Raw genomic sequence first — 21123 nt, 5'->3', positions numbered from 1 at the left:
GATCATAAGTTTAAGATCAAGTCACAGGTCTTAGTCATTTGAAATCAAATATTTAAGTTGTGAAAAGATAGCGAGGCCATTTTCTGTGTTCACATGATCCCTTGACTAGTATCCATGAGGATGAGGGTTCAATCCCTGGCCTTGCTTAGTGAGTTAAGGATCCGGCCTTGCCAAGTGTGAGCTGTGGTGTAGGTCGAACACACAGTTGGGATCTTACATTGATATGGCTGTGAGAACTTCCATATACCATGGGTTTGGCCCTAAAAAGACAAAAAACAAAAACAAAAACAGATCAGGTAGCTAGAATCTGACCCATGTTAGTATCCCAGTCATGTCCTCCCTACCTTCCTTTGGTCAGTCTCATCCTGCTATTCCTTCTTCGTGATACACAAAGAGAATATTGAAATGTTTCTACTTGACGTACATTATGCAATCTTCCTTTCATCTTCCACTATGGTTTTCACAGGAAGATAGCAAGCAATTCTGTCCTTCTTAGAGAATTTAGAAATGTTGACTGGAGAATAATTTGATGTGAAAAGTAAATAATGGTATTTTTAAAAAAAAAAGCATATATAAAAGGCATATTTTCTACTAGCTTTTATATTTATAACCTATACAGATATAAACCCTGAAAAGAGTAATAATTTCTCAGTGGGGACAAGTCTTCAAAGAGCACACATGCTAGTAAGTTTTGCTCATTTTCCTCAAAGGGCTCATACCACTAGATTTTTTTTAAATAGTTATTTTAACCAGAAATGTTTAGTATAAGCCTATGAGTTCCCCTGAAAGATCGTAACTTTCTCAGAAGTTTTCCTTTCTTTGCTTTTCAAGTAATTATTTCTGTAGTAGTTCTCCCAGAACAAGGAAGTACAAGTGACTGCATTCATGAAGCATTAACTTCCAAGTAGTGCCCTTTCTCGTGCTATTTCCTCATTACCCTTCTTGTTTAATTTGCTTGTGGTGCACCATCAATCTTACATGGAGACAGACCAAAAAAGCATGAAACCTACCAACACATGTAAAAATCATTTGCGACAGTGTTTTTTTAACAAGTCTTTAATTAAAAAACTCAACAAAAATATATAATCAAGCATTTTACATAATGCATACATTCTTAATATCTGCAGGTAAGATAAATAACAGAAGGCAAAAGCAGACATACTATATTGCTTCTCTTTGGCAAGTCACCAATATTATCCCCTTCAGAAACACAGGATATGTGTAAAAAATTAAAAGCCACCCCTCCAAAACAAATTAAAAAAAACCCAAAAAACCATGATGGTCTTCATAGTCTTCAAATAACTGTCCCTTAGTACAAACAAAAAAATATTTAGTAATAATACAGTAGATGGATTTCTCAAATTGACTAAAATTTATAATACTTATACCACAGGGGTTAAAGAAGCAAGCTGCTTTCCAAAATTAAGGCCTGCAGCGGCAGTTATGGGGGGGTACACTTTTTTTCTGGTTATATCCTGGTTCTGTTTTCTATTTAATAATGTCACATTCAAATTCTACTTCTCTGACACTCCTAAGGAAAACAAAATCCTTTCCTAGACAAAAACTGTGTTTTACTTTCAGGTCAGTCACCTGATCCTCCCAACCAAATACACATATTGTATGAGGCAATTCACCTTTCTTAAGTCAGCATCTGCCATCTTACTCAATGTCAGGATAAAAAAAATTCCTTCCACTTCACAGCAAAGATACACACTGTGGCTCTACTGAAGCGATATATACATGTTGGAACTAAAAATTAGAAAAGCAAAGGGGTCCATTCAACACATAGCAGCTTATATCTAAATATATACATGTATGTATATGTTTTCACAGTTAAGTTTAGAAAAAAAATTTACAGTTGATATGTTCAGAAATAGTTCTATGGTCTATAAATAATATTTTAAAAGCTCAACTGATCAAAATGCAACACAAGAATGTATCATTAAATTAATCTCCTAAACCTTAAAGTAAAGCTTTAGGTTTGTGTGAAGTGTGTTGTCAGTCCCTAGGTTGAGGAAAGGCAGCGTCCTCTAAATACGGTAGGAGAGAAACTCTAAGACTTTGGAAGGAATTGGCAGCTCCTGGACTTCTTGGGTGGGCATCACTCTCCGGATTGACATACGACATAAATGTTGAAGGCTAGGGACTTGCCTTGGAGTGGCCCAAAAATAAACACTTCCATCATGTGTCCTAAAGAGAAACAAGTCACAAGCTCAGTTACCCAAATCCATATATTTCAACATCCCACAGCTCAAACAACTATCACCAAAACTTTGTATGAGAGCCACAAACTGCACATTAAAACCTAATTAAGCAGAATTCCCATTGTGGCTCAGAGGGTTAAGGATACAACTAGTGGATTTCCCGTCGTGGCTCACGGGTCACGAACCCAACTAGGATCCATGAGGACTTGGATTCCGTCCCTGGCCTCACTCAGTGGGTTAAGAACCCAGCATTGCCATGAGCTGTGGTGTAGGTTGAAGACGCGGCTCAGATCCCATGTGGCTGTGGCATAGACTGGCGGCTATAGCCCAATTCTACCCCTAGCCCTAGCCTGGCAATTTCCATACACTGAGGGTGCAGTCTAAAAAAAAAAAAAGAGTCCAAATAGTATCCATGAGGATGTGGGTTCAATCCCTGACCTCAATGGGTTAAAGATCCAGCATTGCCGCGAGCTGAGGTATAGATCACAGACATGGTTCAGGTCTGATGTTGCTGTGGCTGTGGTGCAGGCCAGCAGCTGCAGCTCTGATTTGACCCCTAGCCTGGGTACTTCCATATGCTGTAGGTGTGGCCCTAAAAAGAAAGAAAAAACAAAACAAAACAAAACCTAACTAAGGTGACCTACCCAATGATCTCTATGACAAAGTAATAGTATTATAAAGAGCCCTTATGGAAGATTTCCTGACAATAAAATACTGGCTGCTTTGACTAAAAGCCACCTTAGATTGCCTCTTAAAAGGAAAGAGAGATCTTTTACCCAGCAGCTAGAACACTGCCATCAGTAGAAAAGGCACAGCAAAGACCATTGCTCAAAGGTGCAACTTGCACTGGATAATCTTCATCAATTCTCCAGAACCTCACCATTCTGCAAAGGAAATAAATTGGCCAGTGAGTACCTAGTAGGAAATTTAAGGTAAAAGCAACTTTTAAAATTCAGAAAGAAATGCCACTCTGTGCTGAGTCACAAAATACAACCATAGCAATTAATATAACTTGCTTTGTAAAGATTTTTCAGTCTATACTAATTGGTAATTTGGATCAACTCACACTTAAGAGACTATAAGGTATGGCTGCCTTCATTTCCCAGTGTTCAGATCTATCATGCTCACAACTGGAAGCTTTTTCCTTACTTTCTTTCACTTAAAACACAATCAGGGAGTTCCCGTCGTGGGGCAGTGGTTAACGAATCCGACTAGGAACCATGAGGTTGCGGGTTCGGTCCCTGGCCTTGCTCAGTGGGTTAACGATCCGGCGTTGCCGTGAGCTGTGGTGTAGGCTGCAGACGCGGCTCGGATCCCGCGTTGCTGTGGCTCTGGCGTAGGCCGGTGGCTACAGCTCCGATTGGACCCCTAGCCTGGGAACCTCCATATGCCGCGGGAGCGGCCCAAGAACCAAGAGATAGCAACAATAACAACAACAACAACAAAAAAAAAAACACAATCAGTATCTGCTATGTTGATAAAAACTTTTTCACCTGGGTAGGGTGTATCTCATGAACAGCAAAACTGATATTCAGAACCAATCTGAACAAACAGAAAAACAATTACTGCTGACAAAATAACTCTCCTTGTATGTAAAAATGAGTCACTTTCTGAATGGATTTGTGACCAAAATGCTTGCTTAAAGCTATATCCATGCACATTATATGAGAAAATAGAATGGCTATATCTCATTTCTGCTTCTTACCAATAAGCAGTATATCTCACTCATGGGGCATTTCATCTTTAGAGTCTCAATTTCAGTGGATAAAAATGATTCTTCTGATTCTTTTTTTTGGGGGGGGGGGCGCACACACACAGCATATGGAGGTTCCCAGGTTAAGGGTCAAGTCGGAGCTGTAGCCAGATCCTTAACCCACTGAGCAAGGCCAGGGATGGAACCCGCGTCCTCAAGGATACTAGTCGGGTTCATTGAACACTTAGCCACAATGGGAACTCCAAAAATGACTATTTTTACCATTTGAAAATGTCCTGCTTCAACCTTATACTGAAAAAAAACCTGTCAGCTGAGATAAAAGCTAATTAAAAATCTACCCAGTTTGCCTAAACTCGTTAACAAAGAACAAGGAAAAACATGCATTATCTTTAGTTTACACAAACACTGTTCAGGCCAATATTCTTTAAAAAGGCAAACCAACATCTCCCAAGGTCTTGCCAAGGGAGCCATTAAAACCCAAACTGCAGAAAGGCCCCCCCCCCTTTCAGCCTTAAGAATGTTTATTAAATAGAAGAATGAGCAGAAATCTTTAAAAAACAATAAATAGGTTAAGCTCTAATTCACACTTACTTATCATCAGCAAGGCTTGCAACATGCAGTCCATCATGACTAAATGATACAGATCGTACCCATCGGTCATTTGCTCCTCCAGCAAATATTGGAGTGGGTGGAGGGAACAGGTGCCTGAGGTCAAAGACATGTTTTCAGTGGAAATGAGAGTCACTTAAGAAACAAAACTACCCTAGGTACAAAGTACATCAGTCTTTGAATGATGTTTAAAGCGGCTTTAACGAACACAACTGAGAAGAATGAGTAAAGCTGATCTATCCACACTAATCGAAGTAATTAAACCTAATTACTTATTTCCTTTTTTACAAAGTTGTTTACGACCCTAAGTCCAACTTTAGTTTTAATTATGTTTCCCCAAAATGAAACCACTTCTACAGTCATATACTATGAAGTAACCAGATCTGTATTAAGAGTCAAATTTATCTGTAGAATTTACATGCATTATTCAAGTGCATGTAATTTTATTATTTTTTTATTTTTTGCTTTTTGGGGTCATACCTATGGCATATGGAGGTTCCCCTGGGGCTGAATCAGAGCTACAGCTGCTGGCCTACACCACAGCCACAGCAAAGCAGGATCTGATCCAAGTCTGCGACCTATACCACAGCTCTCAGCAATGCCGCATCCTTAACCCACTGAGCAAGGCCAGAGATCGAACCCTTAACCTCATGGTTACTTAGTCGGACTGTCTCCACTGAGGCACAACGGGAACTCCAGATAGACTAATTATTCCTGTAACTTCTTAAAAAGTGTCCTAACTGTAGAGACGAATTATAGACTAAAATAATTCATGCTGTACCCACCCAAATTCCATCAAAATGTCTCCAGTGTGTGGATCCCAGATATACACTCGAGTATCATAAGATGCCGTAGCCAGTAAAGCTCCATCAGGAGAAAAGTCACAAGCTACAACATCATGGTGATGTCCCTCTAGTTTCCGTATCATGGTATATTTATCCATATCCCAAAGGAAAACCTGCAAAAAAAGGCAAATGTTATAGCTTCATTCAGACACACAGAGGACAAAATGGCACATCTTAAACTAAAACTGCTAAATTTAATTAAGATATTAAATTAAACATTATAATTTATGAATAATTAAAAATATGCTCAGTGTCATAGATTAAAAAAAAATCAGTCTTTAAGTTAATTAAAGTAGACATGCAAATTCTATTTCAAATGTTTCTGTTAAATGTTAATTAAAAAATAAGCCTAAACACAAAAAAGGCAATGCAATTTAACCACAAAGTTATACTGAAATCCATTTATTCCAAAGACTAATTAACTAAAATATACAGAAATAAACAGGGTTAAGTACTACAAACCCCCTTCTTTTTTTCCAGAAACTACCAAATTTTTAAAAAATATACAGACAGAAAATGTAAGGTTAACAAATTGTTACTCCATTGGCATCTCCCTTTGAGATAATCACTTGTTTACAATAGGCTTGGGTCACCAACGTGAGCCTAGGAAGAGAAACAGATACTGCAAGCAAAGAGAATTTTCACAGCCAAATGAAATTTCTTTGGCAAACAACAGGATGTTAAACCACATTACAAAATGAAAATGCTAATTTACGAAAATAATACAATTAACATTTCTGTGAGTCAAGATTTGCCAATCTTATTTTTCCCAAACCGACCACAATCATTAGTCATTTAAAGTATCAAACTTTTTAATTACTTAGTACAAGTTCACACATAATTTTAGATTCTAAAGATCAGGAGTTAGACTGTGCAGAATAGCTCTAAACAGTACTCTAACATTTACTTCAGTCTGTTATGTTAAATGTGAGCTTGGAGGTTTATAACAATCCTAGTAAGACAATCTCTCCTCCTCTTGGAGTAAAGCAATCCTTTTTACTACTTTTTTTCTGCACAGACATAATATATTATTTCCATAGAAAAATAAACACAAATTTTAAATTGGATCTAAGACTTAAGGTATCTCTAGTATCTCAAAGAATTCCAAAAAACAGCACAGAGAAACCATTTGAAAGCCAATTACATTACATTAAATTGGTTTCACATGTCAGACTCCCAATTCCACCAGACTGGAGGATCAATTTACTCGGAGGAGTCAGTTGGTTTCACTGTGGGGAAAATCATTTTTAAAAAGAAAAAAAGAAAGAAAGAAAAGCAGAAAGTGGACATCGACCAGCACCTGTGTACGTACAGTACACCTTGCAGCCGAATGCAAGGTTACTTCATCCTATGGTAAAGGTCGCCCCCAGCCCGGTAGCCAGAGATGCCACTCTTTCTGCCCAGCTAACACCATTGTGCGCCTGTGTGCGAGTGGTGCCAGCATAACCTCAATCACACCAATATTGCTGCCACCACCTGTGACAGGGAAAGCAAGAAGCATATGGAAAACACACAGCCTAAAATAGCAATGTCAACATCTAGCTTTGTTCTTCTTATGATTTTTAAAGAACTAAACTGATTATTCTTTTTCTAAACTGCCAACATTTGCAACTATCATTTTAACACACTTCTTGGCTAAATAAAATGCATTTTAACCAACCTCCCACCCCCCCACATTAATTCAAAGTGTGATCGTCACATGTATTTGGACTTCAACCATTTTCATAAATACTTGAAGCTAATAAGATCTCTTTTTACTAACTCAGAGCTGGTACACAACTAAAGGAGGAGGGTTCATCAATACGCATAACCCTCTTAAGAGTCACTTTATACTTAATCTGCCTACAGGTATATTATGGAAGACAGATCAAATCAAATTCCATCTATAGTTCACTCTGGGACATATACGACTGCTATTTTTATTCTTATTAGATCTCTAAGTTACTTTTTTCAGTTAAATGTCCAAGACCAGCTGGGACTCAAAACTTTTTAAACAGCAAACTGGACAAAAAAAAAAAAAAAAGGACAACAAAGAAAATAATTAGCAAGGGAATGTCTTAACATTTGGACTAGATCTCTTATATAGCACATAAACTTCCCTAGACCTTAGAAAGAATAAATTTGACATACCCCTTATTTTATGAATATCATCTCTATCTAAAAGCAATCCAATTTCTCACTTTACAATCAATAACTATATTTAATTTCCCTCATGCAAATTCTCCCCCATCATGAAATAAAATATTAAGATATTCAAGACACCGAGCACAGACTTAATAGGTTACTTAGATTTAAAATGATTATGCACACATCATTATAATCCAATTCACAATAAATATACAAGAACTTTGACACATACTGCTTTACTGGCTCCCACTGAACACAGCATAGAAGAGTCAGGAGAGAATGCACAGCTGTACACCCAGTTCTGATGGCCCCTCAATACTTTCATCATGTTTCCTGAACAAAAAGAAAATTACCTGTGTTAACCCTAGAAGCTACTTCAAATGAGCAGCACTTCAAAAATGGTAGATTACAGAATCACAAACTTCTACAGGGGCAGTGATTAATCTACAATAGAGGCTGGCTATATACACCAGCTACTTATTTTTGTACCAAAATTTTATTGGAACACAAATGTGCCCATTCCACTACAAGAGTAGAGTTGAAAACCTGTTGCAGAGAGAACATAGTTTACAAGCCTAAAATATTCACCATTTGGCCTTTTAAGAAAAGGTCTGCTGATTTGTACAGAAAATATATGATTTAATCCCCTTATTCTACAAATGAAGGAACTGGAACACCTCAATAGCAAAGTTGAGACTTCATGGACATCTTCAAACTGCCTTTTCGCCCTTCCTTTTTTATAACCTACATTCCATTCCAAGGCTCTTGTGCATTATACCCAAAGCACACAATTATGCCCACGTATATTTTAATGTATTTTAACTCTTAGGTTTTGTTGTCTTTTTTTGGGGGGGTGAGGCTTTTTAGGGCCGTACTGCAGCATATGGAAGTTCCCTGGCTAGGGGTCAAATTGGAGCTACAGCTGCCGGCCTACAGCACAGCCATAGCAACACAGGATCTGAGCCACATCTGCAACCTACACCACAGCTCACGGCAATGCCAGATCCTTAACCCACTAAGCAAGGCCAGGGATGGAACCTGCAATCTCATGGTTCCTGGTTGGATTTGTTTCCGCTGTGACACAACAGAACTCCTGAGTCTACATTCTTATACACACAACTCAGGGAGCAAGGACCATTTGACATGCAAAAGAAAATTTTAATTATCAACAGTTTTAACTGTTCAGATCCCTTTACCCCTCAACTGCCAAACAATCAAAAAACTGATAAAATGGGAAGGTACCTCATAGTTTGGTAGTAGTATTATTGTATTATTCTATCAGGAAATGGTTACTATCCATAAGCTGGAACAAGTCTCCAAATGAGTGGTTTGTCTCCTACTAAGTTCAAGTTAAGCTACATTTCCCCAAAGCAGCCTGTCAACCTCCAGCTTGAGGTTGGTAGAGCACTAGTAGATGGTAATTAAATATAAGGTTTTAGTTAAAACTGTAAACTCCTTCATTAGAGGTTAAGAAGGAGAAGAGATGCTCATCTCAGGTCCTCTCAAACAAGGCAGACTCTCCAAAACTCTGTAAAAAGCACCACAATCATAAATGTTTCAGAGAAAGCTAAGTACTTGACACTGACATAGCTTTTACTATATTGGAAAGCAAATCTACTTTTTATAACTTCTTACTTAAACTATCCAACTTATTATTATGATTAGTATTGACATATAAATTCTGGCATATCAATTATCTTTTAATTTACATTTTATGAATCACTAAGTTATATCTTTTGTTATAGCAAAAATCTATTTAAATTTTCACTGAGCAAATGAAGTTAATAACCCTCTCTGAGATAAAGGAACTAAGCCAACACAGATTAAACCATAAAACCAACCCAGATTTTGTCCTCAGATAGCTGACACACATTTGTGTGATTAGTGTCTGAATAATATCAAAGCGTTTGCTTAGATCAAGTGCTGGCTTCTATTCTGCGCAAAATTTATGGTTTTGTTTGACCTATAGAAGGAAAGAGACCAAAGGACTAAGAGAAAAGGAAACTTCAGTCATTTGCCACTGTTAACATCATATGCCCCAGGTGTTTGCAATACCTCTCAGTAGTAATATCAAGACACTAGTTCTTTATCACAACCTGGAAAAAGACATACCATCATCTTTCAGGTCCCACACTCTCAGAGTTTTGTCTCTTGAAGCTGACACCAGGATCAAGCTCCCATCTGGAGCAAAAGTTAAATCTCTGACCACTTCAGTATGATCTACCAAGTTAAGGAGGAGTTTTCCTAAATACAACAGAAAGTGGGAAAAAAAAGGACAACATTAATAATTTTTATCAGCTTCCATTAAAAAAAATTATAGAGAGTTCCCATAGTGGCTCAGCAGTTAACTAATCTGACTAGCATCCACGAGGACGTAGGTTCAATCCCTGAGGCTTTGCTCAGTGGGTTAAGGATCCTGCATGGCTGTGGCTGTGGCTGTGGCATAGGCCAGTAGCTACAGCTCAAATTCAACCTCTAGCCTTGGAACCTCCATATGCCATGGGTGCAGCCCTAAAAAGAAAAAAGAAAAAAAATATATATATATATATGTGTGTATATATTCCTTCAATATATATATAAGAAAAAATACACAGTTTACCAAGTGTAAAAATGACTTATTACTGCTTTTACCATTATTTTTTAAAGATTCACCATTTACACTGTTTTTAAATGGATTACTTCCAAGATAGCAAAGCCTAAATTTATTAGAAAAGTTAGAAAGGAATTCGTGAGTGTGAACTCCTGGGTCAAGTCAAGTTAATAACAAGAAAATCTACATCACTTAAAAAATGTTTCTATAGGAATTTCTGTCATGGCTTGGTGGTTAATGAACCCGACTAGTATCTATGAGGACATGGGTTTGATCCCCTGGCTTTAATCAGTGGGTTAAAGATCCGCCGCCATTGCCGCAAGCTGAGGCATAGGTCGAAGACACAGCTCAGATTTGGCACTGCTGCAGCTGTGCTGTAGGCCAGCAGCTATGGCTCCGATTCAACCCCTAGCCTGGGAACTTCCATATGCTGCATGTGCAACCCTTAAAAGGTAAAAAATATTTTAAAAGTTTGTATACTATGATTTTAAAATTATAAGATCAAATTTTTCCTTGTTTTTTCCTTGATCTAGATTAAAAATGAACTGTCAAACTTCCCCAAACATACAAGTTATCCTACTATAGCCTAAATTTTCAAACATCTGTGGAAAAAAAAAAATTCTTTATTCATCAGAATTTTGTTTTTCTATGAAAATCTATATGCATTAATTTTTTTTCAAGAATTCAAATCTACTGACGCATTATCCCTACCCAATGTTAGTATCACCTGCTGTATTTAATGTACATATTGTTTTAATACTTATTTTTTAAAAACACTCAAATATTAGAGTACATACTATGAGCCAGAGACTATTTTAGGTAGTGAACAAAAAATTTACTTTTAAATGCCCAAATAATTTAACTTCTCAACCTATCTAGTTAAATTTTAGATAAAATGTCATTAAAACCTTCCAAAGGTTAGATGATTGTTAAAAACAGGTTTACCTTGAAAGCCTCTATCAATCACTAAAAAAGTATACATTTTGCAATTTAAGTGATAAACTAAATTACTAGTTTAAGTGATAATTAACTAAACATTCCTTAGATATCTCCTTCCTGCTACATATTCTCTAAAGACTGATCAAGCAATGTGAACTCCATTTTCCTAAATTAAGACTATGAGCTGAAGATGCTACTCAGTAAGTTAAAATCCACAAATCATGTGTTCTACTGCCTATGAGCTATGCCTAGCAGCATAAAATAATTACGTTTGCTCTTAAAATTTTAATTCCATACCTGTATATACATCCCATATTTTGATACGCCCATTGTTTAACCCTGTGGCAAGGAGTAGCTGATCCTGTCCAAATCGGAATCGATGCCATTCTATATTTACACAGCGACTCTGTTTTTCTGGAACTGAAGATCCAAAAGCAAGACTCCAGACGATATCGCCACAGTCTATAATATGTTCACGAGGCTTATTTTTCTGACCACCATCACTGTTTTGTCTTGACAACCTTAAACTGCTTGAATTGGTGATATTCTTGGTGCCATGCAAGAGACTGGGTAGAAAAAAAGGTCAAAGTGAAATCTAGTTATCATTTACTCTGTACTCCTATGGAGACTAAATAATAAGTGTTTATTAAAATAACAATTATTATAGTGATACTGAATAACAAGAGAATCCTTCCTATCGATAAGGATTCTATTATTGTATTGCAAACTATTACATTTAGAATGGATAAGCAATGAGGTCTTGCTGTATAGCACAGGGAACTATATCCAATCACTTGTGATAGAACATGATGGAAGATCATGAGAAAAAAATTTACATTTATGTATGACTGGGCCACTCTGCTGTACAGCAGAAATTGACAAACATTGTAAATCAATTATATTTTAATTAAAAAAATTTAAATATAGATAGGAAGGAGAAAAGCTGCTATTAGCCTGTGGGCATGACCAAATAAATTCAGATTAAAAGAAATCCTTAGTGGTTGAGAAAGAGGCCAAGTAAAAAATAAAGCAATTTGTAATTTTTTCATTTCAAATTTTCAAACAATTTTATTTGCTTCAATATAGCCTAAATGATATAGGAGTCCTCTATCAATTAGGATTCCTTGTCTTTAACTCTAAAAAAGCAAAAGACAAAAACAAAAAAAAAAACCAAGAACATAAGATATTATGAAGTTGACATCAGAAAAGTATTTTAAACCTCCATAATAATCAGTAGTTTCCCATACTTTCTAGATTTAAAGTAATATATAATTACATTAATGAATAAAACAGTGAAGGTGAGCTAGACATAAAAAGCAAGGAAAGATTAAATTTAGTTGATGATTCATTTTAGAACTTTCAACATATATTTAAACTCAAACCCAAGCAGAGGGGTTGTTAAGTACAAAAAAAGTAATTACATGATCTATACACCTCTGTTATCTAATAAAATGTGAAATCCAAAAAGCATCACATAACAAAGGCCACCTCCCCTGACACATATACTGACACACCATCAAGACACAAGACACCAAAGTACCTAAGAAAGTATTCTGTAATGTCAGACAATTCTTCCCCACAAATTTTTCAATAAAATATTTGGGTTACGATTAAAACACATTCACAACAGTCTCCAAGAGAAAAAACAAATATCAAAATATTATCACTCCACTCAGAAAAAGTAAATTATACAAAGAGATAGATACAAAAAGTCTTACAAGTTCTTAAGGCACTGGGACCACGGAACAAGCTTTACTGTGCGATGTCCTTGAGACCAAGCAAAGTATGAACCATCTGGAGCAAAAGCAACCGTCCAATTTTCACGACCACATTTCTTGTCAAAAGGAGCTGCTGGAGCTAAAAGTTCACCTATAGTACGTGATCTCACTAAAAGGAAAGAGGAAAAATACAGGACATCATATATAACCAACAATGCATTTGAGACTGCATCCATATTTCTTTAGGAATGACTCAACTCCTTTTTCCTCTTCTATGCAGATCAGGTACAAAGAATTCTGCATCTACCCTTTGAGGGAAGATCCCTCCAAGTGCTGTGAAGACCCTTTAATGATATTAACTATCTCCCAAGTTTTGGTGAAGTGATTTTCCTAAAATTTCCCAAATCTCAAGCTGTTTTAAGTTCCACTTAAAAAAACTGGTCATGCCACAGCTTTGGTTCAGGTTGCAGCTTCGCTCTGAATTCGATTCCTAGCCCCAGAACCTCCAACTGCCGTGGGTGTGGACATAAAAAAAAAAAAAATTCAGAAATCAGGGGTTCCCTGATTGTGTATATGTGTATATGTATACATATATATATATAAAAGAATCACTTTGTTGCATAGCAGAAATTACAACACTGTAAATCAACTATACTTCAATAAAACTTTAACATTTAAAAAAAATTAAAAAATAAAAAATAAATTAAAAAACTGGTCAAATAACAATAATGTAATGAACCATCACAGCCAGCAATTAATGAAGTCCTGTTTTTTGCATTGCCTCATGTTTTTATCAAATTACATTTAAAATGCAAGAGACTAAAGCTGCCCTGCAAGAAAAAAGTATCTTCCGGAGTTCCCGTAGTGGCGCAGTGGTTAACGAATCTGACTAGGAACCATGAGGTTGTAGGTTCGGTCCCTGCCCTTGCTCAGTGGGTTAATGATCTGGCGTTGCCGTGAGCTGTGGTGTAGGCTGCAGACGCGGCTCGGATCCCGCGTTGCTGTGGCTCTGGCCTAGGCTGGTGGCTACGGCTCCGATTGGACCCCTAGCCTGGGAACCTCCATATGCCGCGGGAGCGGCCCAAGGGATAGCAAAAAAAGACCAAAAAAAAAAGTATCTTCCAAAAAGTTTGCAGCTTTCAAAAATCATGAACTAACTATATAAAATACGGCATTACAGCATTACTCAAAGGAAGCATTATCAAATGGTCTAGTCAAACATGAATATTCTTACCTTTCTCAAACCTGGGTCACAAAAATCACAAAACCCTCAGAGCTAAGAAGGGACTTAAAGGTTATTTAGTCCAATCTCCCCAACCAGTGCTTTAAAATGCATTATATTTGTGGTTCTGGAATAATGGTCCTCAAGCATCCTCCTAATGGGCCACAAACTGACCCAAAAATGGAAGTAATTATTTTGGCTTTTAAGGATAAAAAAATAAAAAGGAAAATTTCATACACTTTAAATTTAGTTAATAGTACTTAACCTCCTACTGTACATGTACACATGCAAATGTGGCTGGCATTTCCTTGATTCTGGGAAAGGATTTTCTTGATCGGTCTATCACCACTGCTGTCTTGGGTTTGTCTTGACTTTTTTTTGCTACTCTTCCCTTTTTTTAGTAATAATTCACCTTTGGTTTAGTTTCCCTATTATCTATTTTGTGGTTGGTTGTGTGATCAACTCTACAGTGTATTTTTGTTTTTGGCTTAAAATTTCCAACAACTAAACTTCAATATATTCTATGCACTGCAGTAGAAATGAGAACTACTTACACTCCTATTGCAAGAGCAGATATATACACACAAACCTCCAAAATGTACTCATTCAGGGACACTTCCAGTCTCAATGTGTTTTCTGCCAACAGCTAGCGTAGCACTTGGCATGTGACAGGGTCTCAGTATGTATTTACTGAATGAATATGAAAGCACACGTATGAGCTCCCATTCTTAAGGGACTGAACTATTTCTTTGCTCAATTCTTTGACACATCAACAAGAACTGTGGTTTAAAAAGTAAAACAAAATGGAAACCTGTTTTCCCATGATATTCACATATATGAATATGCATCTATTTTGGCACAGCTGAGATTACCAGAAAATTTCCTTTTGATAACCCAAGATCGTCCTCCTTGTCACTCCACCCACTCAGTCTGGAGTCTGATGTAAGAGATTAGCCTGATCCTGCTCCCACATGAAACTCGTATATACAATGAAGACAGGAATGACATCAGCAACTAAACTTTTTCACCAGGATAAAATCTGGTGAATTTTCAATCCTTTTAACCTGGTGAAAAGATTACATAGATTCAAGTCCATCCTTCACCTTCATCCTTTTCTGGATAAACCAGTTAGCAGTGGTCGTCAGAAGAGTGGTACCCAGAATGAAACACAATACTTCAGGTGGGTTTAATCAAAGCTGAACTGCCTCCTCACCCACCACCTAGCTCTGCCCCATTTCTATCAATACAGCATGAGGGGACATTAATTTCACTGGCAGTAACATGACTTTAATACAAAATTCCAAAACTGGTGACCCTGCACAATGCTTTTTGAAAGGGCTTGGCTCCTTGTTTTCCTTAACATTCCTTCAATCCCAGTCTTTTTTTTTTTTTTTTTTGGTCTTTCTGCCTTTTCTAGGGCCGCTCCCACGGCATATGGAGGTTCCCAGGCTAGGGGTCCAATCGGAGCTGTAGCCACCAGCCTACACCAGGCCACAGCAATCGGGATCCGAGCCTCGTCTGCACCACACCACAGCTCACGGCAACGCTGGATCCTTAACCCACTGAGCAAGGGCAGGGATCGAACCCACAACCTCATGGTTCCTAGTCGGATTCATTAACCACTGCGCCATGGAAGGAACTCCTTTCTTTCTTTTTTTTTTTTTTTAAATATATTTTCTTTTTCACTTATTTATTTATTTGTCTTTTTAGGGCCACATCCATGGCATATGGACTTTTCCAGACTACGGGTCAAATCAGAGCTGCAGCTTGCCAGACTACACCACAGCCACAGCAACACCAGATCTGAGCCATTTCTGCCACCTACACTGAAGCTCATGGTAATGCCAGATCCTTAACCCACTGAGTGGGGCCAGGGATTGAACTCATGTCTTCACGGATGCTAGTCAGTTCATTAACTCTGAGCCACGACAGGAATTCCCAAGCCCACAGTCTTATATGGTCATTTCATTAAGGTACTTTATGTGTTTGGTCTCTGAATTTGCAACCCCTGTCTAAATCTTAAAAAAAAAAAAAAAAAATGAGGGGGAGTTCCCGTCATGGTGCAGTGGTTAATGAATCGGACTAGGAATGATGAGGTGGCGGGTTTGATCCCTGGCCTTGCTCAGTGGGTTAAGGATCTGGTGTTGCCGAGAGCCGTTGTGTAGGTCACAGACGCGGCTCGGATCCTGAGTTGCTATGGCGGTGGCTGGCAGCTACAGCTCTGATTCAACCCCTAGCCTGGGAACATGCAGCGGGAGCAGCCCGAGAAATGGCAAAAAGACCAAAAAAAAAAAAAAAAAAAAAAAGCAAGTATTATCTAAAAAAGAGAAAACCCCTAGTCAAACTAGATCAATATATTTATTTAACTTCTATTTCGAAAGAAAGGACCGACCCTGGCATTCAACTTCAAGAACATGTGGTAAATTTGACTAGAACTCATTTCTTCTTTGGCAAGCATAAACAAGACTAACTTCCCCACAGAAGACTCAATTTTTTAATCTCATCTGTATTTTAAGATCATCTGTATTTTTCTTCTTTTACCTTGGCAACAATCACAAAACTCCCTCTGAGTAAAGAATGGTAATAAATTAACTAAAAAGCTGGTGGTTCAGATAACAAAGGCCATGAAATAATAAGCTAATTTTTCTTAAATATATATTCAAGAAATAGGGCCATCCTAAAAAAAAAAAAAAAAAAACCCAAAAAACCTGCCAAATAAATAGATGCTATACCGTTAAAAGTATTATATTAATAATTGGTACAATATTATAACTAGCACAAGATTTATAATGAAGAAAAAATTTAATTAAACCTGATACACTACCTGCTGTTTAATGCTAGTATTCTAAGAAATGTATGATTTTTAATGACCTTGTATAAAGAACAGCTGCCTGCCATGGAAACTTGGCCATAAGATACAACACTACATTATTAATATCCATACAGTTCTAACCCATCAGCTGAGTCACTGCTCAACCAAACTAGATTTAGCCCCTTCTTCACATTCCTCCCCGCAATTTCACAACCAGAAAGGGAGGATCTGTGGCAGTGCCTTGTGAAAGAGGGCTGTAGCTCTAGGCAGGAACTCCCTGTCGCATAGATTTCTTTAATCATTCATGGAATTTTGCCTCCTCTTTCAGTACATGAGAACCAAACAACTGTAATTAATACCCAAGAAAAAAGGGAAGTCAGTCCTTACTGATAGATACAAACTACACAGTGTAGTGTTTAACTCTGTATCCAAATAATTTTTTAAAAAACAAAGAAACAAAAACCTGTTTAAAAAAACAAAACAAAACGACCTTTAAAAGGCCAAAGTTCTTTTAGATTATTTGGCGACTACCTAGTAACTTTATACTATATCTAGGAAATAACAATGAGACCTAAATACCGCCCCCATTTTTTTTAATTCAAAAGGCTACCTAGTGGATAGGTATCTACCTATGGATAGGTTCTACCTTATGCAGTTATGCTAAGAAGCTCTATCCATCCCTTATAAGAGAGGACTGGAAAGTTTTCAAAATGATTCAAGATGAAGTAAAATACAGATAAATGAAAGGCAGACCACTCATCTATGACACTACTGTGAGTACGAAAACAAAACACCATTGGACTGAGAATAAGAACTTCTGAGTTCTACATCCCACAGTTAAAATAAAAATTGGACATGAGGACTTCCTGCTGTGGCGCAGCAGGCTAAGAATCCAACTTCAGCAGCTCAGGTCACTGTGGAGGTGCAGGTTTGATCCCAAGGCCCTGGAGCAGTGGGTTAAAGGATCTCACGTTGCTACAGCTGCAGGTCAGATTCAATCCCTGGACTTCCACATGCCACAGGTGTGACATAAAAACAAACAAAAAAACTGGACATGAATTTTGTTTTCTGTTTAAAACTGTTACTAAAACCAGGATCAGGGAATTCATCGTGGCACATCGGAAAAGAATCCAACTAGGAACCACGAGGTTGCGGGCTCTATCCCTGGCCCCGCTCAGTGGGTAAGGATCCAGCATTGCCATAAGCTGTAGTGTAGGTCGCAGACAGGCTCGGATCCTGCGTTGCTGTGGTGGAGGCCTGGAGGCCGGCAGCTGTAGCTCCGATTAGACCCCTAGCCTGGGAACCTCCATATGCTTCAGGTGCAGCCCTGAACAGCAAAAAAAACCCCCAAAAAACAGCGTCGGGAGTTCCTGTTGTGGCTCAGCAGAAATGAACATGAGGATACAGGTTCAAACCCTGGCTCCACTTAGTGGGTTAAAGCATCTGTTGCTGCTGTGAGCTGTGGTGTAGGTCACAGACAAGGCTGGGATCTGGCATGGCTGTGGCATAGGCTGGCAGCTGTAGCTCCAGTTTGACTCCTAGCCTGGGAACTTCCATATGCTGCAGGTGTGGCCCTAAAAAGCAAAAAAGCCAAACAAAAAACAACCCAGGGTTAAAGCCCCCTCCTAACTTGCCATCCAACTGTATCCCTAAGAGGACAAAAGTCCAGAATTCTAAGATAGCTGTCTCTAAATATAAGAATTTACCAACATACAGTATAGGGGGCCTTTTAGCTATTGTTTCTCCCTTTCTCTGGAAATACCTCCTGCCAGTGTTTAATAAAGGCATACATTTAGTTGAAGAATAAGGAAATGCAAAGGCTCTCAGCTCAGTAGCTACCTCCAATTTTCATTTATTTAACAGCGGTAATTTCAGTGCTGGGCTTTGAGAAAGGGTGGGGAGATGCTAAATCTATTTTAATAAAAACTGCATATATTTAAATAAGGTGTATAACTTGACTTGCTAAGTTTAAATGTTTAGTAACACATCAATCAATGATTAGCACCCCCAACTTCCCCCAAAGTTGTTCCAGTTATTTCACCTTGTGAGAGGACTTAAAAAAATGTGAGGTGTTTTCCACTGAGCCACTGGGTACGTCCTGACACAGGACCGCCAACATCTATCAGCCGGTTTTCAGCTCGGCAGGGCTGGCCGCTAAGCGTTTCTAGACAGCCTTTTCAAGAGTTTGCTCCTCCGTAGATGAGCTTTTCTTCGGTCACTCCACCCAACCACCCTGCTCCTCCCAACTCTTAAGTGCACGAAAGATAACTGAGACTCCTCCCCTGAGCCGCCTGCTGCCTTTCTTAACGCCACACCAATTAAAAAAAAAAAAAAAAAATATATATATATATTGCTTTTTCCAGGCTGAAGGCAGCTCTTCGGCTGCACTTCCCCTTATAGTGATTGGTATACACGAAGACCCATCCTTTCATAACAGCTCAGAACACACAAGTGTACTTTTCCCCACTGGAAACTTGTAAGCGTCCCGAAGACTTACCCAGCCCGCTCCGGCCCACTCCAGGCCCCAACCCCCGAGCCAAGAGAATCCCTGCAGAACAGCCCTGCGCAGACCTCCGATGAGACAGCTAGGATCCCCACGAGTGTGTATCCATCCCGGGCCACATGATCACTACAGCCCTCCACTCGGCGCCCAGAATCTCTTTGCCTCTAAGATCCGCGCACTGCCTTCCGCCGTGCCCGGCGCACAGTAGGCGCGGCATCAAGGCTGAACCCATTTACCCTCAACGACACCCACTCACAGGGCCGCTTCTTCCCTCTGCGCTCTAAGGCTTGGCTCAGGCTCACTCCACTTCCTCAGACTCAGAGCCTCCTCGGGAGAGTCCCTGCCTCTCCTAAACTCCCGCGGGCTCACCGGCACCCCTCGCCCATCGTCCCATTCCTCACCGATCTCTTTCTCGTTGACCCTCGGGGGAAAGCTGGCCATCTATGGGGTACCGTCCGATTCCGGGGAAGCGATGCGGACGCAACGACAGAGAAGGGAAGGTTGAGCGCCGAGGGGCGTGACGCGGTCTGGGTCCCTCCCGGTCCCAGGGACGGAGGGGAGGGGCGGGGCGGTCGCGGCGGCTTCTGCCGACTGCCCCGGGAAAGCTCCGGAGGCCTCGGACCAAACTACGGCGTGAAACACAAACAATAGCCCCTGCTCCCTGCCTCACGCCCACGGAGTCAGACACTTCCCTCTACGCCGCGGACAGCAAACGAGACACTGGAGACAAAATGGCGGTCGGCGCGGTTAATATCAGGGATGCGGGGCGGGGTCTGGTGACGTAAAAGCGCTATGCCCCGCCTCCCGACGTTCGGGACGTGACGGCCAAGGCTTGGTGCCCCGCCCTCCCGCCGGGTGCTCTAGGGCGTTGTCCTGGGGACTGGACCTGGGAGCCGGAAGAGGGCGGGGGCGGTAGAGGAGGGGTGCGACCCCAGTCCAGGCCCAAACGCCGGGCTGGAGCCTACTGACTGCTTTTAACTGCGTCTCTTTTTTCGGCCGGGGGCCCAGCATGGTGTTTATAACTTGAAGCGCCTTTAAAAAGGCAAATAGAGAATTGTGTAATACACGTTAGCCCACAGTGTAAAGATTGCGTGGCATTTAAGCTGACTGAACTGAAAAGAACAAAAAAAGGCATTCCAGACTTCAATTCTATTTGGCCTCTTCCCCGGCCCTCAAATGGCAGGGAACTGGGGGTGGCACTGTTGAAAACAATGAGATGACATCGCTCTGTACCACATGTCCGGCCGTGAGCGTTCTTATGAGAGCTAGCAGATTTTTGGAAGGGCCGAAGTGACCCGGCTTGAGGAAGGGGGAGACCTGGGCTGGATGGTGTCCTGCCCCACCACAAGGCCTCCTGGGGCTGCCTTCGTCCTGGCTAATCCCTGCAGCCGGCCTGCCCGGAGGCTGCAGCGAGGCTGGCGGTCGGCTGTGTCCTGACCACTAGCCGAGGCAGATCCCACCGTGTCTGCTTAGAAGCGGCCCATTCTGCAAGGCTGCTTTCCAAGGTCTAGGCCTCTGGGAGGCAGCTAGCTATTTACACTGCAGTGCTGATAAATGTGTGTGTATCTGCCAAAAGCCAAGTTGGTTCCATTCAAAGACGATATCTTTGCATTTTAATGGGTTCTTCTGTGGGCATTAAACCTAGTTCCAAAGGAAGACGTCTAAGGCTGGGAATTTCAAATATGCAACAGACACCAATGGGAGAGGAGTTGTGCCTAGCCAGACTCTTTCGAGAGATCTCAAATGACAGCACCTACAGCATGACTTCTTCATCTTTTTCTTTGCATAAGGATAAGTCTTCCAATAGTGAAATATTTAATAACAGGTACAAGAAATCATC

At 39.8% G+C, this 21123-nt stretch overlaps 1 protein-coding gene across 2 annotated transcripts; it reads right to left on the bottom strand.

Annotated features, from left to right (window-relative positions):
• WSB1 (WD repeat and SOCS box containing 1) lies at positions 1040–20043 on the bottom strand. 2 transcript variants are annotated; one of them, XR_002337271.1, is made up of 10 exons: positions 19685–20017; positions 12747–12915; positions 11326–11594; positions 9612–9743; positions 7732–7832; positions 6673–6848; positions 5313–5485; positions 4510–4623; positions 2981–3088; positions 1040–2190 (listed from the first exon to the last, which is right to left on the bottom strand). XR_002337271.1 is itself a non-coding variant. In XM_021067462.1 (9 exons), the coding sequence occupies exons 1-9, from the start codon at positions 19722–19724 to the stop codon at positions 2031–2033; spliced, it is 1266 nt and encodes a 421-aa protein (XP_020923121.1). In that variant the 5' UTR covers positions 19725–20043; the 3' UTR covers positions 1040–2030. The 2 variants fall into 2 exon arrangements, 1 of the variants encoding a protein (XP_020923121.1); XM_021067462.1 differs by lacking the exon at positions 6673–6848 and having other exon boundaries at positions 19685–20043.

Source organism: Sus scrofa, chromosome 12 (genome assembly GCF_000003025.6).
Source record: "Sus scrofa isolate TJ Tabasco breed Duroc chromosome 12, Sscrofa11.1, whole genome shotgun sequence".
Lineage (NCBI taxonomy): Eukaryota > Metazoa > Chordata > Mammalia > Artiodactyla > Suidae > Sus > Sus scrofa.
Note: the sequence above shows the minus strand (reverse complement) of the source record. Positions and strands in the feature narration are given on the sequence as shown.